Below are 26,930 nucleotides of genomic sequence, written 5' to 3'. Positions count from 1 at the left end.
TGAGGGCATGGAATAATTGGAGTCCCTGAATATGTCTGATGGAACTGTAAACTGGTGCATCTATTATATGAAAGATTTTATAAGTCCTCCAAAATGTTAAAAAAAATAGTCATATGACCCAGCAATTTCACTCCTAAGTATATAACCAAGAGAAATGAAAAATTTGTGCATACACCAAAACCTGTGCACAAATGTTCATAGAAACACTCTTCATAATAACCAAAATATGGGAACAAATGTTGCAACAAAAGAAGAATGGGGAAATGAAATATGGTGTATCTGTAAGGTGAATATTATTCGGCAATTAAAAAGGAATGAAGCACTGTTACATATATGAACCTTAAAGACATTACTCTAAGAAAAAGGAGTAAAAGACTGTATACACAATTCCATTTATATGAAATGTCTGGAATAAGCAAATAAATAGGACCAGAAAGTATATTAGTGGTGTCCAAGAGCTGGGGAAGGGTTAATGAGAGTCTGTTTATGAATGTGAAACTCTTTCCTGGAATGATGGATATGTTCTAAAGTTAAGTAAGGGCGATTTTTGCACTGTTAATATACTAAAAACTAAAAACTAATAAAATGTACATTTGTTAAAAAGAAAAAAATGTTGCAAAACTGACACTGGAAAATATTTCCTGGAAAAATGTTAAAAGAATCACCTAATATACCTTAAAAAGATGTAAGAAAAAGCAGACAAAATGGACCATATAAGTGTCCTCAACATAGATTAATATTTTTTATCACACAGAACCCCATTAATATGTATGATTAATACATTAATAAAAATAAATAAGGACAATCATAAAACCTTCAAAGCATAAAAGGCAGTGTATGTTTAAGGCATTATCTTCTTAGTAAGTATAAGAGTTTATAAAAATGAAGACAGGATATACTTAAAATCTTTAATTTTGGTCTTCATAGCAATAAGGGAACTTTTTATCAATGTACAAAATAAAAACAAAGTATTTTGCAGAATATGACAGAACCTTTGCCACTAGCAGTATGTGATCTTTTAAAAGGATAAAGGCAGATCTTAAAGCATACGTTGAAAAACTTAAAAGGAAAATAAAATTATTTTTATTTTAATGAAAATAACTATCTAATTTCTTTTACAAATAAGGTTTCTATCCCACTAATTTTGTTCGACACTTATATGGGTCTCAAAATTATATCTAAGCATTCTGTGTGTGAGAGGAAGAGAGAATGAGTCATTTCTCAAACTGTCTGATGTAGCACCACTATAAGATATCAACTTTTCTGTGTCATCCAGTACAGCTTTATATATTAATTTTCTCTTGTGGAAAGCTTAAATGCCAGACACATTTTTTAAAAAGGACAAACACAATTGATCTTTTCATCACTACAATCTTCCGAAATAGAATTGATTGATGACTACTGGGAACAATAAAAAAAAGGTTGGATGTCCTGGTTTTCTTTAAATTCTAATGTTTTCCCAGTGATTACCAAGTATATGATTAATATACTGATCTTGCTTATGCTACTTATTTCCTAAGATTCACAATCTAGGACTAAAAATAAAGACAAAAATGGAAAGATGTTTTGTGTCAATAAATTAGTGAATAGTTACAGATCACTAGCCTATAAGGACCCTACAAACACATAACCTTTGAAAATTCTTAATATATAAATGCCAAAAAGCTTTGGCCAAAGGAAATTAACAAACAATAAGAAATATGTATATAGGTATGTCTGTGTTGGGGGTTGGGACAAGTCAGTGACAAGAACTACAAAAGTAATTCATAAGAATTGAGAGCAAAAGGCATTTTCAGAACTTTACTAGAGAGCATGTAAGAATCCAGTCTTCGTAGGATGCTACAAAAATAACACTATAGTACTTAGAGGCTACTGAATCTTATTTGTAATATTTCTCTATTATTAAGTCTATAAATTGATCAAATTTAAACTAAAATTTTGACATGAAATTATATCTAGGCTTTTGGAAACCTGGTGAATAAATTCTCTGATGCTTTCTCAAATCCACTTTTTAAAGCATTATTTATGTACATTAAAAATATTCAGAGTCTATTTCTCAAAATATTTCCTGACCACAGTAACAATTAGACAAGGCACATACCTTTGCTTTCAACTTGACAGTGATTAGATGTTCTCTACCAGAAGCATCTTCTGCTTTTAACTTGATGGTACTAAAGCAACTATCTACAGATACTAGTCTGGTAAGGAGAAAAAAGTAAAAATAATCACACTGGGGTAAGTTCTGGAGGGGGATGGAGATTGTAGGATTGAAAAGAAAATATTTGTTATGTTACTATTAATCAATTATAAAAATTAATCCGAGGAATTTCTGTATGCCAACCCTTTCTGCTGCTATAGATTTACTGCCGTTAATACACCAGCCTAGTGCTTAATGCAGTCATAGATCTCCAGATTATTTACAATGTGTGTCAAGGCTCATGCTGTGGTCAGTGAGCACTATGTTTCGGTTTTCCATCACTGGAACCTTTAGCACACACAGCATGTTTCTGTCAGCCTCTACTTATGTACACATTAAACTTCCTGTCAAACTCTTTGATCCATTTCTGTAGTTTCATACAGCATGAGACATTTATGCTTCTTTTATTTGTTTTTCTCCTCAATGAACCTCTCTTTTATTATCAATTATGTTACTGTACAAAAATCTGGCTGATATTAGTTCATATACTCAAATTGATCCTCTAAGGAAAATGCTATATAAGCACATATACAACCTGGTCTCCTAACAGTAAATTTTCTTCTTGTACAATATATAGCTTCTGACACTTAACCTAGGCATGTATTCAAGATGACTAATATTTTAAACATATTACACAATCACAATTGTTTTTGCTTTAAGTTGCTCTAAATGCATGAATTTTCTACAATGGAAACCAATATCTTTTGAAATATATCATTCTGTAAAAATATGGTCCCTTGAGTAGCATAAGCTATTGCCAAAATGGTTCAAATTTAGCAGTATATTTACTAGTGAACAGGGCATGGGGATATTTTTTGACATTTTTACAATACTATTCTCTTGTAGAGATAAAAAATAGCCTAAGAATATTGAACAATGTATCACCCAGACTGCTGGTAAGACCTATTAGAGTTCAGAAGTAGCATTAGCCTCCCAACTTAGGCAACATTTTATGACATCACTTTATGCCATTTAGTTACTGACCAAGTATAATTGTAAAATGGGTTAATTCCAATAAATGCTGGACAATAAAGATATAGAACACTATAATGAAAAAATAGATCTAGATATGAAAATATATATATATAAAACAATGATATAAAAAGTAAATCAAAAAAATCTACCAAGAAATAGAAGTTTCATCAAAATCTGTAAAAATAATTTAGGGTCTTAGAAAAAAAAGCAAATATTATTCTAGAAAAAAATGTATATTTATGTAATAATATCAGTGACTATATGGTTAATTTTTTTCCAACTATATCTATAAATGCCTTTAACTGCCTACCTCCAAAAAATTTGAACATGAGAGCTTATCATGGTTTTACCATGACTAAGGTTCAGATACATGAGCATCTGACTCTGAATGCCTCTACAAAACAGATTCAAGTTGAGAAGAGCACATGCATTTATATTCTCCCTCTATTCGCTAAAAAAAAAAATAAAACATAAAGGAAATTTTTTAAAGTATGAAATTCCAGTTACAAAAAGAACAAGAAAGATCATTAATTAAAGCAAATTTTTAACAACTTTTATGAGAACGTATAATACTTAAAAGAACACTGGCTGACAAAACAGATTAGAAGAGAAAGAGGGCTCCAGGAGGGTGACAGCTGGCAAAAAGGCAAAATCTGTAGAACAGAGTATGATTGATACACACTGGCAGAGATTATGGGGATTTTTTTAAATGAAAAAAGCAAAGAGGAAAGAGAAAATTTTAAACTAAATTATAAACAATAAAGTCCTTTAAAAGACTTTTGAAAGACTATAAATATTCTGTTATAAATTATTCAGTGAAAAATATTTATGTAATCATAAAAAATAAACTGCTTACTAATTATAATTTTTAGATTCCAGCAAGACAAAATGCTAAAAGACTTCATTATAGTTATAGAAACTAATGTAAATATACTTAACCATAACCATTGCTTTTTTTTTTTTTTTGGCCAATATTGTTCCCCAGTATCTTTCCTGAACATTAGTATTTAAAGGAAAAGATTACAAAAAGTGGAACATAGAAAGGGGACCAATATCAGGAGGAAGGATAATCACAAAATCTATAATTCCTAACTTGAGAGTCAAAAGATAAATCCTTGGGTTCAAAGGAAAGAGAAAAATAAATAATTAAAGGAGAGAGAAAGTGGTATATGAGCTAAATCCTTTTTTATTATCACAATCAGTATACGATTCCTAAAACTAGCAAATCAAGAAATAATACAGACATGTTATTTAGAAGGGTAGAAGTGTAAACACGATCAAAGTGTTTGTTTCAAAGAATAAGACTTGGAATCGGAAATGGATAGCAAAGACTGTTTGCATTTCAGTTTAAACCCTGAGAGAGCATGTGAGCGAGAAAGAGGGGTTTGGGTGAGACAAAAAAAAAAGGACAACTAAACAACCAACAAGTGTTTTCTGTACTTCATGGTGCTACTCATTAGCTGAATGTTCAAATCATTATTGAATATCTATGAAATCAGAAATAAGAGCTCTAGTCTTTTGTTTATAATCACAGCAATGTAAGAGTATCATTATTCCACAATTTCACAGAGGTAATACTTCAGAGAATAAAGTGACATGCTCAAAAATATTTCAGTCCAAATGGCCATGAAGTTACTTTTGTTAAAACTTTAAGAAATACTAGAATTCAAATAAAGCAGTATGAAATGCTTATACTTTCATGTTAATCTCAGCACAAACAATTAAAATTAAGAAACATTCATAATTACCCATATGAATTCCTGGCTACTTTGTTGGGGGGCGGGGGGAATCTTACTGCAATTATGAACATCTTCAGTACATATGACCTAGACTGCCAATTTTCCTCTGATGCTTATTCTCACCTTCTTCCCTTTGGCAATGGAATCCCTGGCTCCCACCCTAACCCCACCTAAACCTTGATTTACCTGGGTACAATCCACCTAGCTAATGACTTGCTAGCTGCCCTTCCACATGGACATATAACTAAACTTTGGCCACAAGGTTACAAGCAGAAATGATATGTACCTCTTTTGGATCATTTATAACTAAAGTGCACCCTCCTCTCCCCCTTCATCTCATTCCCCTCCCATAGATTGAACTTGGACAGGCTAGTATGAAACAGCAAAGACCATGAAGACAGGAACAGTTTTGTTGGCAAAACTGGCCAACAGAACCCTCTGTGGTGTTCTGTTTGGACTGTCCAAAACAGTAGCCATTAGTCACAAGTAACTAATGGAGGACTCAAAATACAGCCAGTACAGTGATTTTTTTTTTACATTTAATTTTTTAAATTTTAAATTTAAATCTAAATGTCAATAGTCCTGTGTGGCTACAGGATACTGAACACCAATCACAATGGATAGTGAAGAAATCAGTTTAAAAATTCCTGCATTCTTCAATGACCTTCTGAAACAGAGCCACCAACCTATTTTTCCTACTTTTAACCATCTGCCTATATCTAATTTGTTAAATAAGAAACAAATAAAATTCCATTTTGTTTGAACTACTGAGAATCTGAGGTTTTCCTTGTCCTAGCAGATGAGCCTGTACCCTAACAAATAAAGCATAAAAAATTTATATCGATTCATGATAGGAAAAAGTATCCTGGTTTTGATAATGAAGGTAAAAAACAACCAACTGGGTGATAAATTCTCACAAACAATATCAAATCTGTCTTTCAAAGAAAGTCCACTTCAAATGTTCTGCCTTCCTCTTAAATTGGGTGTCTCAACTTAAACAATAGGGAATAATTTTTGTTCATTTAAATGAAATATAAGTAATTCATTTAAATAAATACATTTAGGGAAGTTTCATCAATGAAAAGCTTGAATTTTTTTAAAAGTTTATGTAAAATGCTAGAAAAATACCCACAAAAATCACGGTGAAAATTTATACTGAGAGGAGTTTAAGTATTATTTAGCTGGGCATATTGTAACACTGACTAAGAAACTATAAATACAAAATGTAAGGAATAAAATATTTTATTTTTGGTCCTCCACTTTGTATTTATCATCTGCTACATTTCTTTATAAGTCTGTTTGCCATAAATAAAAGACACTAAATTTGAATTAACTTTTTTTGAAAACATTTGCAAAGAATACTAATACTTAAAATTTCAGGGAGATTTTGCTATTCCTGAGGATGGTGGCCCTGTGAATAGCTGAATGTATCAGTACAGACAGAAGAAATGTATTCTCTTGAAATTTTGACCAACAGCTTAAGTTATGTAGTTTTTCTTTCCTTAATCACCAAGGTACATTTAAGTAGTAATACCAACAAAAGGCAGATATCCTCAAACAGCAGTCTGAAGATAGCCATAATTTAATAAAGTATCAAAGATTCCATTTTTACCACCACTCTCAATGTAAGCTTTAATTGCTTTATTCCTCGATTACTCAAAACAACCTCCCTAATGGGTATGTTCTCTTAATTTCTGCACAACAATTCATCCTGCCTTCTGTGTCTAGATTTAGCCTTCTTATATACCTCTTAAGTCAATTCAACCCCTTGCTCAAAAGCACTCATGGAGTCCCTATCACTTGCTTAAACAGAAACATTAGTCTAGCAGTCAATATCCTCCAGTCTAGCCCTAATATATTAATCCCCTTATGTGAGCAACCCCTCCACTCAAAGTCCCAAAATGAACTGCACACTTTCTTCACTATAACCTTGCCTCCACCATTCCCTCCTTGGTAAAGCTCTCTCGAATCCTTTCAAGGTTACCCCAGTACTCATCTCCTCTAAGAACTTCTCAAATTTTTTGTAGACCCAAAGTACTTCACCTTTCTCTAAACTCACATCGGTTTTTTTCATTTGAGTTTTAGGTTGCCAATCAAATAAGTTTTTTGGTAAGGAATATGAAAGTTTTCTATTTGTATGTATATGCAATGCTATATGTATACATGAAAATGCAGAAGCTATTGTCAGACTGGTTCATTATTTACCAATTTATGTCAAAATTTTAAACAACAGATGAATATAAATACTGTTTAAATTAAATACTATAAACATATTATCAATCCAGAAAACAATTTTTTCACTATATTGCAATTTGTAATTATTCAGTGCTTTGGATATATGTACAAGGGAAAATCACCCATTTATAAAGGTAGATTAGAATGAAAATGATACTGGTTAATACCTATACTCATATGTGCTATAAAACAGAAATTATCATTTGTTGCAATTAAATTACTACCCTAATTAAGTTCTATAAAACTTATGTTGTCTAACATCTTGACTCAACTAATATATCAACAACTGCATTCCTGCTATACATAGGAAACTTTGTGAGTTTCATAATGTGTTCTTTGTTATTAGGAAGATTAGCTTCATTTGAAAAATGCAGAAAATATGGCTCAGAGACCTAAGTTACTTGTCCAGGGTTACACAGGTGATAAGCCAGAATTAAAGCTCTGTTCTAATTATTGGGATTACTTTAGTATAAATAAGTGTGTATCTCCAGATTCCCTAGTATCATTCTTTAAAATACATTAGGAATTATAAAAAATATAATCATTAATCAGCTTCCAAGATAATAGGCTTAATCAAAAAGTCTAACAATATATGTTGACAATGTTTCCCAGCACATCAGATTTAGTACAACTCAGTAAACTCTTTCCCAAGATAAAACTGAAAGGCCAGTAGTTGAACTATACTCACTTTAAATGATAAATACTATGCTGTCTGAAAAGGAGGAAGCATCAGCTCACATCTGTTAGAACCATTCAATCGCTGAATTATCTAGGGACATGTGGTTAAAATAAATATAAATTATCTTATAAACAAAGTGACTATGCATCTCTCAAACTGGGACAAATTTAAGACTGAAAGGAATCAAGAAAAAAAGGCATAAATTAGGACTGTCTAGGTAAAGTGAAATGCATGGTCAGCCTATGCATAAAGCTCAAGTATCTTGGTGCTTTCTACTCCAGAATGCTCTTAGTACCAAAAATACACGCCTGTTAAACCTAAAGAATTCTGTTTAATTCTGATTGTTTTAATGAACCACTCTATAAAACAGCATAAGTAGAAGTTGACAGAAACCCATCAAGTCATCTTCTGACATCACCTACCCTTGTGAGTCAGTGTAACACCCAGAATAACCCAGAACTGTCATACCACCTTCATCTTACCCCATAAGGAAGCTGCTGTTTTAGAATGCTGAAACAAGTACAGAAATTACAACAAAAGTAGTCAAACTTAAGGTCAGCAACTAATTTCCACTGTCACTTTTATTTTTTAAAAAATCTGAATAAAGGTAAACTCATCATATTTTAACTATTTTTCTTTTCCAACTCAAATTTTTATAATTCCTGATCCTATAGGGTTAGAAATGCCAAAGATATAACTTAAAAAAAAAAAGATTTTTCTTTTATTATTAGATTTTATAACACTGAGAAATCTACAAGTTTATTATTTAGAATATAAGGAAAATGCAGACATTTTGACATGGTCTAAAAATCATTAACATTAAAAAATTCCATTTTAATCAATCTGTCATGCAAATCATGTGTGTATCAAAGTATATTTTAAATTAAAAAGCTAGCCAGCTGTTCAAGCAGGACCTCAAAAGATAGCAAATCTAGTATGCAACCACACAGTTCAGGTCTCAGCTGCAGCTCTACAGATCCTGAAACCCAATTTTATCAGGGTGTCAGTGGGTGGATCTGATTTAATTTAAAAATAAGTCACAAAAATAAAACTAACTAATGATTTTTCTTAGTTTACCAGATAGTGTTACATAAATGCTGACAAAGTCTTATTCTCTGGCTTCTCAGGATTCATGCAGACAACTTCTCTTCTGTTGCTAATACATTACTTGTAAATAGCAAAACAAATGATTAAGTAACAATGGCTATATTCTTAGTCATTTATTTATCTTGGTCACTATAATTAAATTATGATATTTCACAATCTAAACAGATTCTGAAACTATCTCTAGGGATGGGCATGATTTTGCAAATGGCCAATTTTACTCAAAGTAAAACAAGTTTTCATTAGCTTCAACCTTGGCAGAATCTTGCAAATACTCAAGTAGTAGAGGGGACTTTATTAAAGGGCCTATATTGGAGCTGTCCCCTGGTACAACTCAAGAAAAGTATCATTTACAATGGGTGTTCTGGTGCATGCTTATAATCCCTAGAGACTCAGGAGGCTGAGGCAGGAAGACAACAACTTCAAAGCCAGCCTCAACAATTTAGTGAAACCCTAAGCAACTCAGCAAGACCCTTTCTCAATAAAAAAAAAAAAAGACCCTTTCTCAAAATAAAAAATAAAAAGGGCTGGAGATTTGGCTCAATGGTTAAGTGCTCCTGGTTTCAATCCCTGGTACCAAAAAAAACCAAAAAAACAAAAAAGTGGTATTATGTAGACAGCCTTATCCATATATACCCATTTTATATACAAAATTGGAAATAAAAATATACATCTTGAAAATTATTCTGAGAATTAAATAAGAATATGAAAAGCAGCTAGTACACTGAGTGACACAAAACAGAAACTTCATAAAAAGCAGTCCTATGTGAAACAATCTAAATCTAAAGAGATAAGCAATTATACTGTAATGAATGATTTTTGGCAGACACATTCATATCCTTACTTTTGCCTTTTATTTATTATCAATTTAGAAATCTGTTCTTTTTTCTCCCACATTAGAACAATGGATATAATGCCAAAGTCAGCACTTTCTATTTATCTCTTAAAACCCTACATAAAATATTCTATTTCTCTTATAAACTTTGCTGCTAATGGCTCTCAAGAAATCTTATAATTACACTCCATAGTACTTCTCACAGTTAAAATTAAGTACTACTATGATCATCCACTTAATTTCTAACTTTTCCACTAGATTGAAGTTCCATAAGAATCTTAAGTCTTGCCTAAGTATCTTCATTACCTTGCATCACAGACATTCAATAAATAATTGCTGGGTGAAAAACTAAATGATTCCAAAATCTCATCTTGCATCCTCAATGATTCAACCAATTTTGCTACTGGATTTTTCCAAACAATGTCAGATCCCACTTGGAAAACTGCCTTAAACTCACTCTATCAATATAATCCAAACAAAACTAGAACATTTCCTCCCCCTTTGCCAAACCCTTTTTGCACTCCCAACTATCCTCTGAACACTAAGATTTAAAACCAAGCAGCTAAAAAATAATACGAATAGTTTTTCTCTGTTCCATCAATCTGTATCTGAAGAATGAGTGAATCCATGACATCAATGGCTCAAAACATATCTTCATAACCTCAGTTGAAATTGCTGCTATAGAGTCTAAAATTTTGCTTGTGTTTCCTATCTCTCCCCTCCATTATTAGCTTATTTTTATTAAAAAGGTCAGATCCATCCCAATTCTAGTCAGGAATGGTACCTTCATAAATATAAAGCCTGTTATGAATAAACATTAATTAATCCTCAACATCATGATAATAGTACATTTTAAATTACATGTAATATCCATTTCTGGCTAAAATGAAACAGACCAACACCTCTGTTAGCAACTAAAATAGCCTGGGAAAAGGAAAAGGCATCAAAGAATTGCTAAGCTAACTGGGACTTGAAGGGCCAAAGTCCTAAAAAAGAGAAGTAAGCCAACACTCTGAAGCCATTTTCCCCTGAGCATATTTATCAATTCTGGGCACAGAGCAAGAAGAGAATGATCTGGGCAAAGGGCCCAGACAGAGAGTACTATGAAGTAGCCAAAAAAATAGAAAATGAAGCAAACAAACAAGAAAACTAGCAGCATTTTTGGCAATCTCTTGAGGACAGGGATAAAAATAAGGGACTTGAAGGGTCAGAATGTGGTAAAATGGTAGGACCAGAGAACTTGGCCTCATATTCTGCCAATTTTCCCTCAAAACTTCTGATCAATCCTTAAAACTATAGGAGACAAGAGGGTAATAAGCCAAACTGAAAAACAAAGGAAAATATTTAGAAAGCTCATGATACTCAGGAGAGATTAATTAGAATTAGAGTCTGTGTGTGGGACAAAGTCCAAATGAATACCCCTGACATCTCAGTGAGAACCCTTGAAGAGATACTCTTAAAAGCAAGGCAGACAAGAGGTAGGTGGAGCCTTGCCAAAAATGGTCTCTAATTGAGAGGTAAATTGGTCTTGTGGAGAAACAGAGTATAGAGTTTAGAATCTACCAAGAGAGAAATCACAATGAATATACCTGGCTTTTGCTTGAAACGGGAGAAGGAGAAGAGATTGACCCTGTGGAAATAACAAACTGCTCTGAACTCATGGGCCCCATGGCAGTCATCCCCAACTCTATCTTCCCAGCAAAGGAAAAGGGAAACCCACTATGGGGGAGGGGAACAGTAGCAAATGGAACCTCTCAACATTTTTATGTGCACTGACACTGAACAAAAACTTATTAGGTATAGTACGGCAGCCTGAATAAACAAGGGCAAACACTGAAAAAGTGCCAATAGGAGAAAGTGATCAAAGATTCATTAACTAAAATGTCCCCAAATTAACCTACTTCCCTCATTCCTCTTTTACCAGTTTCTTGCGAAAGAATAAGTAGTTGCCTTATTGAACTGAGACAAGATTTTAAGCAAAAGCAAAAAAAAATAAAAAGAAGGCAACACATTAACACGTTTGAGTTCCAAGCAATCAGGAAAATTCAACAGCATGGAATATAAATTTCTCCACTTTATTTTTAAAAATCAATTAACAAGTTCACTGGTCGGGGAGAGGTTCCAGTGGGAGACACAGAAATCTAGAGAGGCATTGAGGGAAGATGGTAAGTCGCCAGCAGAACGTGACCCGTAGGACTCTGAAGTTTAAAGAAACTACACATAGGTCATAGGAATAGGTAAAAATATAAAACCAGTTATAGGCCTATAAGTCAGCCTGTGGTTGTTCAAGAAAATGGATGAGCAAGAGGTGCATTCTTTACTTCATTAAACACATGACTACTTCTGTTCCTCAAACCATTTTTAAGAGATTCCAGCAGCTAAATTCAGTTACAGAAACAGTTTCTGTAGGTCCAGATTTCCACTCAAGAAATTTCTACAGGAATGTGTTTTGAGGCCCCATATCAAATATATAAACTTTTAAATGTATTGGTTAATAGCTGACTCAATTAAGGGTGTTAAAAGCAGAAAACTAGTCTATCAAAAAGAAAGAGAGAGAAAAAAAACAGAAAGAGAATTTAATGCAGTAATTAGAGCTATTCAAAATTAAAGAGATTCTCTCATCAGAGTACTTGGCATCATAACAAATTTAAGAGGGTCCTGATAACACTCTAGAAATAAATACATGGAAAGCATCAAGATGTGTCATGCCCAACATAACTGAAAACATGTGTAGAACCAATGCCTTCCAATTAGAGAACTCTGGTAGAGTTGTTTTGATTTTATTGGGGGAGTGGGTGAAACTTGTTTGAGATGATGAAGCCAAACTTTTTAATACAAAATGTTTGTATGGAACTTGGTAAATATATAAAAAATCTGAAGTCAAACTACAGAGAGGTGGCAGATGAATGGAGAAGACGGATTAATCTCTTTGAGGGGAAAAAAAAAACAAGGACCACAAAGGATCATTCACATTTTGGACATGGAAGAAAAATATGAGCCAGACTGAAAATAATTTTTTAAAAAGGAGAGAGAGAAAGAGACAAAGAAGTATCCAGGATGGTCATAAAAGACAAAAAGAGTTTTAAGAAGGAAACACTGGCTAAAAGTATCAAATACTAGAAAAAGTCAAGAACAAAGACCAGACTTGTCCAAAGGACATAAATGTCAACTTTTGTAAATGCAATTTTTTAAAAATATATTTATTTAGTTAGTTATAGTTGGACACAATGCCTTTATTTAATTTATTTATTTTTATGTGGTGCTGAGGATCAAACCCAGGGCCTCATGAGCGCTCTACTGCTGAGCCACAACCCCAGCCCTCATAAATGCAATTTCACTGAGAATGTCAGAATAAAAGTCAGGCTGTAAGAGATCAGAGACAATTAGATCTTTTTATTTTAAATACCACTTGTTCCAAAAAGAATTCCAGGAACTTTACAAGAAACAACAGAAAAATAGCAGAACAGAAAATAATATTTGCATACAGAAAGATAGATCATATATCCAGCATGGCTCTACAGTGGGCCAAAAACTTGATCTTGAGCATCCTAGGGGCCATGTCAAAAACAGCTTAATTAAAGTATTCATATTGTTCATTAAATAAAAGATCAGATATTCAGAAGTATGACTTCTCTAACATCAAAACGGAAGAAAACTTTCATAGTTTCTCATGAAGACAATGCTGAAATATAAAAAGCAAGACCACCAAACAAAATCCCAAATGCAATTCACAGTACTGTTTCATTTTTCATTCCTTAATGCCAATCAATGTCATCCTCAAAAGTAACTACATACGAGACCAAAATCATGATGTTCAGTTCTAAGATCCAATTTGGAAAACATATACAGTAACTATTAAACAAACTTTAAGCAGTCAATCCATAGTGAAACACTACTAATTGTAATCATGATTTTAAAAAGGTTTTAACAGCTGAAAATTGAAGTTGTACTTTTTAGCAAGAAATCACTGTTTAACTTCAGGGCTCCTAAGTACAGATTTGCCAACTCTATTAACCAGAAAGACTGTAAATTTAAGAAGTACTTATAAAAAATTAAAAAGTCTGACTAAAGTATATATATAATCTCTGTAATTCTCTGATTACAATGAAACACTTTTTCTAAAATCATATAAAATAAATTCAGCAACTGAAAATCAAGTAAATCACCACAGATCTCTTTTCAGGTGATAGATGAATAAAGTTTTAGCAACTTGCATACCCATCTATTGAACTTGTTTTAAATTTTTTATTCATCTCTTTTTTCAAAAAAGCTACATGATTCTTCTAAATCATACCTGCTAAAATATACTACTCAAATTACAAAAGCACTTAAAAATTCATGTGTGTGTGTATACACACACACACGGAGTTAAATTTAGAAAGGCCAAACTGTATATTAACCAAAAAATAACTAAAAATATAACTATATACATCTCTCTGCGTATATCTATATCTACATATAACAAAAATATAATAATTTTTCTCTTTCACATTTATCAGCATCACTTTTCAACCATGGATAATTTACTAACATTTAGAATAATGCTATATGTTCAACAAAAATACTGCTAAATGTTCAATAAAAATATCTATTCATATAACATCTTACCATGTATATTAAAATGTCATGTTTTCCCAAATTACATTTTGCTTTGCAGGTCAATTTTTTTTAAATATCCCCCCTTTAATTCATAGTAACAATAAAAATCAGATTCTCTGATTACAATAAGACACTTTTTCTAAAATCATATAAAATAAATTGCTAAAATGGAAATATGTTAAATTGAAATGTGTAAAACAAAGAAATTTTTAAAACATATGTAGACATACTTATCCCAACCAAGAGTTCCTATCTCTTCAATAAGGCTTGAATAGAACTGGGGAGGAGGAGGTAGTGCGCATAACTCTTGTCTATTCCTTAAAGCAACTTCCTGTTTAAAAACAATAATAATCGGTTGTGGAATGCCAGACAATGAATTGTACCTGATTACAAAACATGAATCATAATCTTCTTAGTGTCTAACAAAAGTGTTCATTATTTTATAGAAAATCTAGGTGACCCATTCCCCTTTACATGAAAAAGTTAAAGGAATACAATAAAGGTCATGCAAAATGTCAATTTTTATACCAAGAAAAGAACTTAAGGTTTTAATATTCTCCTGGGCTATTATGCCTATTAGAAAAAAGATTTTAAAAAATACTCATCTTCAAGGCTTCACTATCTTTCTAATCCCATGCATATGATGTTTGATATAAAAAACCAGGTGCCTTTAAACAAAAGGCTGAACTCTAACTATATTAACTAGATTGATATAAATTACATCTTAACAAACCTGCATTATCACAACAAATACCTACCTGCAAATTTCTTTCATTGACTTGTATTCAGTATTACTCTATAACCTGGTAAGTATGGTATTTTGTTATTCAACTAGCTAGATGACAGTCCCTTTTCCTTGCTAGGCCCACTTATGAAGGCTTTAAAATGGTTTATGAATTAAACTAGAATGTAAACTTTTTACAAGCAATGCAAACAAACCAGAATTGCTGAGGCTAAAAATTACCAGTGACTTTGAAGTTGCCAACTTCAACAAGTATCTCATGTGAAAAGTAAAAACATATATAGCTACAGTTACTTAAATATTCATATGGTCAGGATTATCAAAAGATATTAAAAGTTGAACATCCTTTATGTGACATTCAAAATCACAAATTTTAGTGCTGACCTGTCACCACAAGTGAAAAATTACAAACCATAAAACTTTGTTTCAAGCACAAAATTATTAAAACTATTGTCTAAAACTACCTTTAGGCTATGTATATAAGGAATATATTTGAGTCTTTATTTCACTTTATATTTGAGTCTTCTCCCAAAATATTTTACTATGTATATGCAAATATTTCAAAATATGAAAAAATCCAAAATCTGAAATATTTCTTCTCCCAAGCATATCAGATAATGGATGCTCAACCTATATAAAAAAAAAAAAAGTCAAAAAAAATTAGTCACAATAGCAATAATAGATGAGAACAAGCTGAAAAACTATGAACACTTCTGGTAAACATAACCACAATAAAAATCTGAAAATTTTATTCCTTTAAGTATATGTTTTAGATTAAATATAGATTATTATTTGTCCTTATACTTTTTTCATTTAACAAGGATAGGATATTATTAAGTTGAGGTAATACTAGAAAGAATATATTTTACAAAAGAGAATTTCAGAATTAGAACTATTAACTGAAACTACTTCAATCTAATTCTGAAAAAAATTTAGGATGATAAAACCATGAAACCAGATCTGTAAAGCCAAGAAATCAATATGGATTTAGAGGGTAAGCTCCTAAGAGAAAAGACATACACTGCCTTTTTTACGACCTAAATGTCTAATATTATCTAAAAATAGCTTGGTGGGCCACAAAATTAATTCGTATTATTAAGATTATCCTCCACTTGTCACTGAATGAGTTAATACAGTTCTTTGAATTAACAATTACCCAGTATTTCTTTTGAAGTTTTTTTATTCAGAAATATTAATTACTGAATATCCATAAATATTGAAGGTAAAAATAAACTTGGACAATAAAAATGTATTTCAAACCTAGGTTTATGTCATTTGCCTTCCACTGTGGGTCAGGACAGTTACTCCTACTTTAGAACCTTAATAGAAAATAAGGCAAAGGCAGAGAGACAACCACTTTTCACAAAGGGGACAAAGGGACTTGGTAGTGAAGATTTAACATATATACTAAATTGCCACAATATGCCCAGTTATTACTAGGAAATCCATAGGAGATTTACAAAATTTCCTGAATAAGTTCAATAACTACTCATTTCATTTGGGTACCACACTTAAGAACTCCAGTGTTGATTATATTCTAGGAATTCTACTACTAACAACACAGCCTAAGAAATAGACTAGTAATTCTTACATATTTAGGTATAATATCTTGAATGAGCAATAAAATCACCTATTTTACTATGATTCATAAAGAATGATAAAATATAGGCTCTCCTTTTTTATTCAGAAAGGCAGCACAAATATACTAAGTAAAATGCTGGAAATCAGAAATAAATTTTAATATCTCATCTTAAAATGTTTCTTCAAAATGACATGACCAATAGCTCTATTACTTACAACTCAATAAAGTTACTTTTAGTAATAAGAATTTAATAGTGTATATAGTTTTACTCTGGTTCCCTCAGACCCTATATTTGTATAACATTAAAATTATTTAAAAAAAGATAAGAGAAAAATTTCAAACTTTTTTCCAGTGTCAAGAGGATACAAAACAAATATGCTTTACTTCTTCACCTGATCATTTTTAAGGTTATTATATCATGGTCTTTGATGACATTTATAATCAACTTTGGGTTTAAAAATTCATAATTTGAAATTTAATGCAGAAATTAATTTTAATCTCTTTATTCTGACCCCAAGCATTTTTAAGTTCTACCTCAGAGGGTTATTAGAAGGATTTTTTTAAAATGACTCAAAAAAATCTAGCAACTAAGTTTTCAACATGTGGCAATGCTACAAAAAATGAAAAAGTCTCAAAGAAAACCATGAAAAAATATCCAAGTGCTTTCAACTGTTGGAAGCAATATAGGTATTATAATTTTGATATAAGCAAATATAATAATAAACATGTATATGGAGAAAAAAACATAACAAGTAAAGCATAACCAAAGAACGTAATAATGCTAATATCATTAGAAACCAATATTTCAAAGTAAAAGACATGCAAGCATAAAAACAAAGAAGTAAAAACTCAATGCCAAATCTGAATTGGAAATAGCAACATTAATGGATAATTAATTGTAATTCTTCTAAAATGTATTTTTCCTAGCTTTGTCCACTGAAAGAGTCTAGAATTAGTAATATCAATGATTACTTCACTTTCCAGTCACAGCAGCCCAATACCATTTCACACATACACACAAAAGAAATCTATGGTTTTGGAGAAATGTCTAATTACAGTTCTAGAGTAAGATGAGTAAATGAAGCTAGAGCATAGGAGGTTTGGTTACATTAAAAGAACTGAGAAGCCAACATGAAGGGGCTTACACCAACCAAAAATGGGATAATTTAAGCATCAAAAAGAAAATGAGTACAGTGCATAAAAGTTAATCGAATATATAACAACTCATGAGTTCATAATGACACTAAAAAGAAAAATCTTTAGCTCCCTGTAACAGTTGCTAGGCACCAACTCATTATTCTAAAAATTGATCTTAAAAAAAAAAAAGAAAACGAAACAAGCACTTATCCTATCTTCTAGTACGAGCTGTACCTCAAATTAACCGAATAACTATTGAGGGTTCTTCTCTTCAGAAGATTTTCAGATAATAAATGCAGATGACAGAACTATTTTTAAAATATCACCATTTGTAAATTCTAATGAAATAGTGGATTTAGGCTATTATTAATACTGGATGCTAAAATCACTCTGTGAGAGGCTGATGGGAAACTCTGAGATGGATCTAAATCTACTGATCAATCTTAATTAAAAGAGAAATTATGGGACATCATGTAACTCTTAATGCAATATAAGTACACAGCACCAAGTATGCTTATTTAAAAAAAAATGAATCCAAATCTACTGGGACCTCTAGATCTAACTGCAAAATTACAAAGATAAAAGTTGAGTACTCCTATTCTCAAAATGCTGGGGATAAGAAGTGTTTCTGGATTTTAAATTTTTTCAGATTTTGGAATATTTATAAATACATAATAAGATATCTTTAGGATGAGGCTGAAACTTAAAGAGAATTTATTTATTTCATATGCACCTTATACACATAATTTGAAGCAATTTTTTAAAATATTTAACAATTTCTGCAACAAACCAAGTTTCATAGTGTGAAATTTTCCACTTGTGGCATGATGTCAGCACTCAAAAAGTCTGAGATTATGGAGCATTTTGGATTTTCAGCTAAGGAATGCTCAATCTATAGAAGACTGTTAAAAAGAATCCACAAATATCTAACAAACTAAATCTATAATGTGAGAAATTTTATAGGATATATAATTTGGTTTATTCAACAAGTAGATGACATAAGAGAGAAAGGGTAAGATGAAGGGGAGATATTACTATAAATTAAATATCATATAAATCTTATTTAAGACTAAAGACATTAATATATTGTGTGGACCTTATTTGGATATTGATGCAAGCAAAGCCACTATAAGGAATTATTAAGTTCACTGAGTCTTCACTGAGTCTCTTCTTAAAAAAAAAAAAAAGTAGAAGGAAAAATATATGTAAAGGTTAGATTACAGGCTCGTGATATTCACTATAACCTTCTCTCCTCTTTTGTTTATGTTAAAGACCTGTGTAATAAAAAGATTATAAGCAAACAATGTCTACAAGATAAACTAAATAATCAACTATTTTATGCAAAATTAATTAACTGACCAAACACCTATTGTTTGTAACTGAATATATTTAATGAAGTCCAACAAGTTTTTCAGGGATCTGCAGCTACATGCAAAATTATTCATGCATCTTATTATATCTTTAAGTATAATTATCTAATCTCTCCCTAGATGTTACATTCTCCCATAGGCCAAGAATGCATTTTATTTCTTTAGCATCTATCGAACATTAGTATCAAAGGTACCAAGTTTATGATACAATGAAACTGATTGCTACATATAGTTCTTTCCTTATGCAATTCAAGGGAAGTACCATTCACATTTATGCACAAAGTAAAATAAAAGAGTAAATGACTGGAAGTTGACAAGTTTTACATTCTAAGAGATTTTTAAAAGTTTATGGAAACAAGCAAGACTTTAGAATATGGTAACAATATTAGAAGAAAAGATTCTTACCAAAATCATCTTCAACTCCATCATAAAACTCATTAGATCAGCAGAGTGCTGCATTCTCTAAATCAAAACATTTCTAATTAATTTAATATGTAAATAAATATTCTAATCATCAAAAATAGAATAAAATACAAACTAAAATGAATGTGAAAAAATACTGGCTATGTCTACAACTTAAAGGAATTAAGTAATAAAATAATGGTCATCATTCCTACTATTCTTACCAATTTCATTTTGAAAAAAGTAATTAAATCCCTCAAATCTATTTTAGTGAGACATAATGAATTGTATAAGAATGTCACTTAAAACTTCACATACTCCTCTGCTCACTGCCAAGTTTAGCAAATCTAGCAAATGACATCATTATTTTAAGAAAGAGGAGGAAGAGGGGAGAGAAGGGGAGGAGGGGAGAGAGATGTAAATGGAAAGAACATAAAACATAAAAACCAGACAAATCTACATAACTTTAAATTTTTAATTATTATAAGGACTAACAAGTGTTTATCAACAATATTAAATATTTTTGTCATTTCCTTGACCTTAAAGACCACTTATAGTTATTTTTTGTCCTTTCACAACTAGCCCATATTAATTCAAAAGGAGATAATCATTCAATAAAATAAAAGCTATTATAATAAAATGGCCAAAGGAAATAATCTCTAAAGTAGAATGAATATTTAGGAGTTATGGTTCCATTTCCCTGAAATCTTTCTTTCTCAAAATAGCTATAGAATAAAAAAAAAGAAAGAAAGAAAGAAAAAAGAAAAACGAGTTTTACATTGCTTTCTTAGAACTCAACAATCATTTCTGTGCTTCAAAATATTGTATTTTGGGTTTTTGTTGCACTACACTAACTCCACATAGTTCTTAACAAAGTCAAATATAAATCTGGTCTATCTTTTTAGATGAGAATAATAAGAATCTAGGATATTTCAACAATGCATGAAGACATACTTACATCTTAACATAGCTTTGAGCAGACATATGTTCACAGAACATAACTATACCTTTTTTATATGGTATTTCTTTCCTTTAGTTTACTACAGACAAGTAACAAAGTATATCAAGGGTCTATAAACTACAGCCAGAAGCTAAATTCAGCTTAATACCTATTTTTGTTAATAAAGTTTTTATAGGAATACAGGCATAAATTCATTTGCCATTCGTCTATGGTTGCTTGGGTGCTATAAGAAGGGGGTAAAGTAATTGTGACGAGATTTATGGTCAACAAATCTAAAGATGTTACTATTATTCTTTACAGAAATAAATCTGTTAACCCCTTGGGCCATATTTACTGAAAATGAGACAAGATAAAAATAATAATATTCAAATGGTCTTTGACTAAAACAAAAACTCAAACTAATACTGAGGTCTACCTGACCAGTTGGAGGGCAGGGAGAGATAAGTAACTGACATGTTTTCTAGAAAATTTGTTGGTCAATTAGTAGAGGAAAACAGAATTGTACATTTTACTGTTATACATAGCTTGATTTAACATTTTTTTCCAGACTACACATCACAATAGATTAATTTCTTAAACTTCAGTGTATACTACAAATTGTCATAGAAATGTGGGGAGGGGCAGTGAAAAAAGGAAATTTAAACATTCCATTAAGAAAAAAAAAAACTGCTGTAATTATTCTGCAACTATCACAGCCTATATTCTACAAAGTAAGCAGTTTATCTCCTGTATTTCTTTATGACTCAGTAATGCTTTATGTGAGTGATTCTCATTGTTGGTTATCACACATAACTTGCTTATAAGATAGAAAATATATAGGAAATAGGAAAAATACAAATGGATAAAAGAATCAAAAAATGCAATTCTATTAACATTTATTTTTCTATAAGAGACAATTCATTATTTTTAGTTGCTTCAATAACATTATGGAGTTTTTTGTTTGTTTATTGGTAGGTGTTTTTTTTTTTTTTTTTTTTTTTTTTTTTTTTTTTTGTAGTTATAGATGGACAGCATATCTTTATTTTATTTGTTTATTTTTATGTAGTGCTGAGGATCAAACCCAGTGTTTCACACATGCTAGGCAAGCACTCTGCCACTGAGCTACAGCCCCAGTCTTCCAGAAACCATTTTGTGTAATCTATAGATCCTTAAAATATTTCATAGCCAGAGATGGAACCTAAAAACTTTAGCAACTATGAAACCACTTTGTTATAACATTCTGCAAAGCAGGATTTTTTTCCATGCTATTTAATTGGTGTATTCTAGTTGTACACAATGGTGGGATTGTTACATATTTGTATATGAACACAATATAATAATATAATTTAGCAAATATTATTCCTCAGTATTTCCCCTTTCCCTCCCCCTGGTTCCTTTCCTATACTGATCTCCCTTTGATTTTCATGAGATCTCTCCACCCACCCACTTTTATTTTCCTTTTTCCTCTCTAGCTTCCACATAAGAAAGAAAATATATAACCCTTGACCTTCTGAATTCGGCTTATTTTGCTTAACATTACACTCTTAAGTACTATTCATGTTCCTACAAATGACATAATTTCCTTCTTCTTTATGGCTAAATAAAACTACGCTGTTTATAATATATACCACATTTTCTTTATCCTTTCATCCACTGATGGGTCACCTAGGCTTGTTGCATAGTTTGGCCATTGTGAATTGTGCTGCTATGAATATGGGTATGCATGTATTGCTTTAGTACACTGACTTTAACTCTTTAGGATAAATACGAAGGAGTGGTATAGCTGAGTCATATGGTGGTTCCATTACTAGTCTTTGAGGAATCTCCATACTGATTTCTATAGTGATATACTAACTTAAAATCCCACCAACAGTGTAAAATTATTCCATTTTTCTCCACATCGTCTCTAGCATTTATTATTGTTTGCATTCTTGATGACTGCCATTCTGAATTGAGTGAGCTAAAATCTCAGTGTAGTACAAAGCAGGGCTTTAAAAAGTAAATTTAATACTTTCTTATCCTCATTTAAAGGATAAACCTTTAAAAGACTTACCTGTTGGACTATTTGATGGTATCCATTAAGTATAGCTTTCAACTGCCAACTGCATAGTAATCTAAAATTTTAACAAAACAAAATGGTTTTATTCATTGTTCAGAATTAAAATAAGAAAATTTATTTGTATGTTAACACAAACATGCACATATGATCAAAAAAATGACATAAACATAATTCTGACAAGTTAATAAAATTTTACCACTTATACTGTTGAAAGTCTTGTCTTCAAATTGTCAGTATTAATTTTACTTCGAAATATAAATAACCACAATCAATAAATGACAGGCAAACAGTACATCTTTTTAACTTTAAATTACCCAAAGCAAAGTTTACTATTGCACTCAATTCTTAAAGGTAGGTTAAATAAAACCAAAGGTTTTGAGTACATCAAAATTGTATTTAAAAAAACATATACAGCACTATATTCTTATTCAACTTCCAGATTAATGTAACCAAAAGAATACATACTTTGAACTGTATAAGCAGTGATAAGTTAAAATTCATCTATCTACTAGGCTTACCTCGCCTGCAGGTAAGTAATTTCTCTAAGGAATTATATTAACTTGCCTTCAACTTTTAAATCCTGTAGGGACCCCATCTCCTTATACAGAGCAGTTTATTCAACTGTCTACGGATAACATCCTCTCCAAGTATGCACTGGATTCCTTGCTACTACCTTGGTCACTTCATTAATTATCTTTTTACCTGTGATAGCCTTAACTTACTCTCTGCAAGTTTTTCTCCTTAATGAATTAAGTATATAGCATCTTGAAAAAAAATCATAGCTCTTCCTTAAATGCACATGCCTTCCCTTTTCCTTAAAGTAGTTTATATTTTCCATTCCCTTTCTACCCACTCATCCAGTCAAAACCCCAACAACCCAGTTTCTTCGACTGCACAAATCTATTCATATCTAACCTCATCTTTGCAACACTCAGCATGGCTAACTATTCCTTCTTTCAATCCCTATTTAAAACCTACTGTTCAAATTTTCCTCTTTTTTTGCCAATCCTAGTCTTATAAATTCTATAAATCCCTCCCTTAAGATCCCATCACTGGCCTTCTCTTTTCACCCCACAGACACAGAAACTAGAAAATCTATTAATACTGACGGCTTCAACTTCTATGCCAACTGTGATTTTCACATATAACTTCACTCCAAATCTCTCACTCAGATTCCACACCAATATACTACTACTACTTACTAAATAGCTACTTCTGATGTTTTACACTCAATATATTCCTAAAAACAATCTCCCTTCCACTTTTCCATCTGTGATCTCTTCATAAGCTTAATAATCTGAGCCAAGAACTTGGAAAGTATCCTCTAATCTCTTTCCCTCTTACTGCCACTTCCAATCACAAAATCCTATCAAATCTACACATAAATATCTCTGGATTCCTCCACTCTACTCCAGAGATATTTAGGAGCAGAACTGAGATTTGTGACAATGCCTAAATACCTAGTCTCATCTTCTGACTAGTCGTCTGTACCACCTGTCCCTATTTATACATAATTTATAACAGAACTAAACTAGATTTTTGTCACATTATATTATTATATTACATATAAATACTCAGTCCAAAGTTTGGGGGGGGGATTTCTAATCCTTTTAAACTTCTATTCAGTTCTTATTAGGGAAGTATACACAATTATTGTTTACTGCTTTAAAAAAATGTATTACCTCTGAAAAGCACTTAAGTAGCAAGGAAATTACTTACAAATGCCACTGGTTTCAAACAATCAGAAATGTTTTAGGTTTATTGATAGGATTCATTAATAAACATATTAGACAAAACTCTAGTCACCAGAATCAGTTTAAACACACTTGCCTATTCCACCAAGATACAAGCATGTCACTAAACATCACATCACCTTGCATTCTTCACTTGTAAATCTTCAGGCAACACTATTCTAAGGTGGAAGTCTTTCCCCTATAGAGAAAATTTAAAAAAAAAAAAAATCACTCAAAGTTTCATCTTTTACATAATGCTAAGAGAAGTTAAACATAGAATCACAAAAAAGGCAGTATTTTCCAAAAGTTATCAAATTTACCCAAATTTTTTATACTTAAAAAATATAAGCAACGGAATACAGGATTTGGGGGGAAATATTTCATAAATGTATGTCAAAAACTTTGGAAATATTACAAAATCAAAATCATATATACTTGGACCTTGTTTTTAGAGAAAGTAACTTAAATACAAGAAATTCAACCTTAACACTGTTAGCAGACATATAAAGGAAATTTAAATGTTCTTAGGAAATAAACAAATTCCCTCAGGTTGCTCATGATTGCACTTACTTTCTAAATTTTCATAAATATATTACACAATTTAAATATTTCAACATAAAATACTTCCATAAACTGGAGTATATTTAATTTTTCCATACTAGTAAACCTTTAATAGATAAAAGCAGAAACATATTGTTTATTTTAATCTAAGTATTCACAAACTTACATATTTGAATATACAGAATTTTATTCAAGTTTCTTTTTAAGGAAAGGAAAGAGTGTTCTCTGGGAAATATATTCAGTTTTACTTTCTTTAGAAAGTGAATGGGTAAGCAGTTTAAACTTTATAACTTAAATAGGATAATACATGTGAAATTTGAGAAAAAAATAAGCAGAAAAAGACAAACAGAAATGTAATCTTTTGCTTCAACAGTATAAAATGAAAAGAGTAATAAAATTCTCAAAAAAAAAAAAAAAAAACAATTACCATGTGGAATTTTAGCAGTCTCCCTCAAAGCAGATTCAAAAACAGAAGAACACAATTAAATGTACCCCATAACCTTTACTTTCATGGTAATATTACAGTTCTGACTTTCATTACATTTAAATGTCCTTTTGAAAAAATGAAACAAAATGTACTACTGACCTTTTCAAAGGTCAAGTAACAATAATTCACTATTTCATTAAAACACTAAAAGGTATTATGTAGCAACTTTAACCTAACTTTATAGACATCCCACACATAGGTGTAAGAACCTATGTTCACAATTCACAATTTACCTGAGGAACAGTATAAGAATAAAATTCCAAAGTTCCCTATTTGTGAAATCCAACTATTTCAGAGGTCAAATGACGTGTCACATACCACAATACTTTTCTGGTTCAAAAAAATGTCCAAATTTAGACTTTTTGTAGTTAAACCACCTGAAAAAATATTAACTCTTCCCCAAAAGCAGATTTTCCAAGCTTACGAGGAACAGAAGATTAATGTGAACACAAAAGTCAAAGAAACAGTCTTGTAGAGGAAATGATTTAAAAGCAGAAGACAGTAAAAAGGTAGGTAAAAAACACCTTTTGGAAACTGGGCATTAGGAAGAAAAAAAGACTGGAAAACTTAAGCTCTTACATGAGAAAAAAAGAACATAATACTCCCCTCAAAAGTTCCCCCCCAAAACCATCCATTAAACAAACTGCATTTTTTTCTTTACCAGTAAATAGTGTATTATTGAACTAGGAATTTTATAACTATTGTACATAGTCAAAATGTTTAACAAATAATGTTTCCATCAATCCAAAGTTACCATGAAACAAAAGCAGAAAATGAAGATCAAACATTTCAGATGACAGACCCAAGAGAAAACCCAGACTAAGATCAGAAAGTGTTTTTTTCTTAAAGTAGGAATGAATGAGCTATTAAAATGGGAGAATAAATTTAAAAGTGTCCAAGGAAAAAAGTTAAATAAAAATTTCATAAGGAGTAAGAAAAAGCAAGAAAATTACCAAATGAGAAAAAAAGTAAAGGCCATCAAAGAAAAAGGGTTGAAGATGAAATCAGGCAAAGAAAGTCCAAATGCATATAATTGGAAGACTTAGAGAAGAAGACAGGAGGAAAAAATATTTAAAATTATAATCCAAGTATACTTTCTGGAAATCCACATAACAAAAGCGACAACTAGACACAAGAAAAATGACTCAGAATGATCCACTCTGAGATATATCTTAATAAAGACTTTTAAAATAAGGAAAAAGTTCAGTCTTTCTAGGAAAAAGGTCAAAACACTTACATGGGCAACAAAATGACCCAGCTATTCCCCTTCTTGGTCTATTCCCTAAAGACCTAAAAAGAGCATGCTACAGGGACACTGCTACATCAATGTTCATAGCAGCACAGTTCACAATAGCAAGACTGTGGAACCAACCTAGATGCCCTTCAATAGATGAATGGATAAAAAAAATGTGGCATTTATACTCAATGGAGTATTACTCTGCATTAAAAAATGACAAAATCATAGAATTTACAGGGAAATGGATGGCATTAGAGCAGATTATGCTAAGTGAAGCTAGCCAATCCCTAAAAAACAAATGCCAAATGTCTTCTTTG

General features: G+C 31.3%; 1 protein-coding gene across 2 annotated transcripts in view; it reads right to left on the bottom strand.

The window, feature by feature from the left end:
* Fancl (FA complementation group L) overlaps window positions 1–26,930 on the bottom strand; it is a 62,931-nt gene that overhangs the window by 27,735 nt on the left and 8,266 nt on the right. The window contains exons 2-6 of one of the 2 annotated variants that reach the window (XM_015479650.2): window positions 24,469–24,527; window positions 22,590–22,650; window positions 19,600–19,656; window positions 14,594–14,694; window positions 2,102–2,198 (exon numbers count right to left, since the gene is read on the bottom strand). In XM_015479650.2, coding sequence (XP_015335136.1) covers window positions 2,102–2,198; window positions 14,594–14,694; window positions 19,600–19,656; window positions 22,590–22,650; window positions 24,469–24,527 — 375 coding nt within the window. The remainder of the gene's footprint in view (window positions 1–2,101; window positions 2,199–14,593; window positions 14,695–19,599; window positions 19,657–22,589; window positions 22,651–24,468; window positions 24,528–26,930) is intronic. The other variant, XM_015479651.2, reaches the window with a different exon arrangement.

This window comes from Marmota marmota, unplaced genomic scaffold, assembly GCF_001458135.2.
Source record: "Marmota marmota marmota unplaced genomic scaffold, marMar, whole genome shotgun sequence".
NCBI classification, from domain to species: domain Eukaryota; kingdom Metazoa; phylum Chordata; class Mammalia; order Rodentia; family Sciuridae; genus Marmota; species Marmota marmota.
This window is presented reverse-complemented; position numbering and strand designations above follow the sequence as displayed.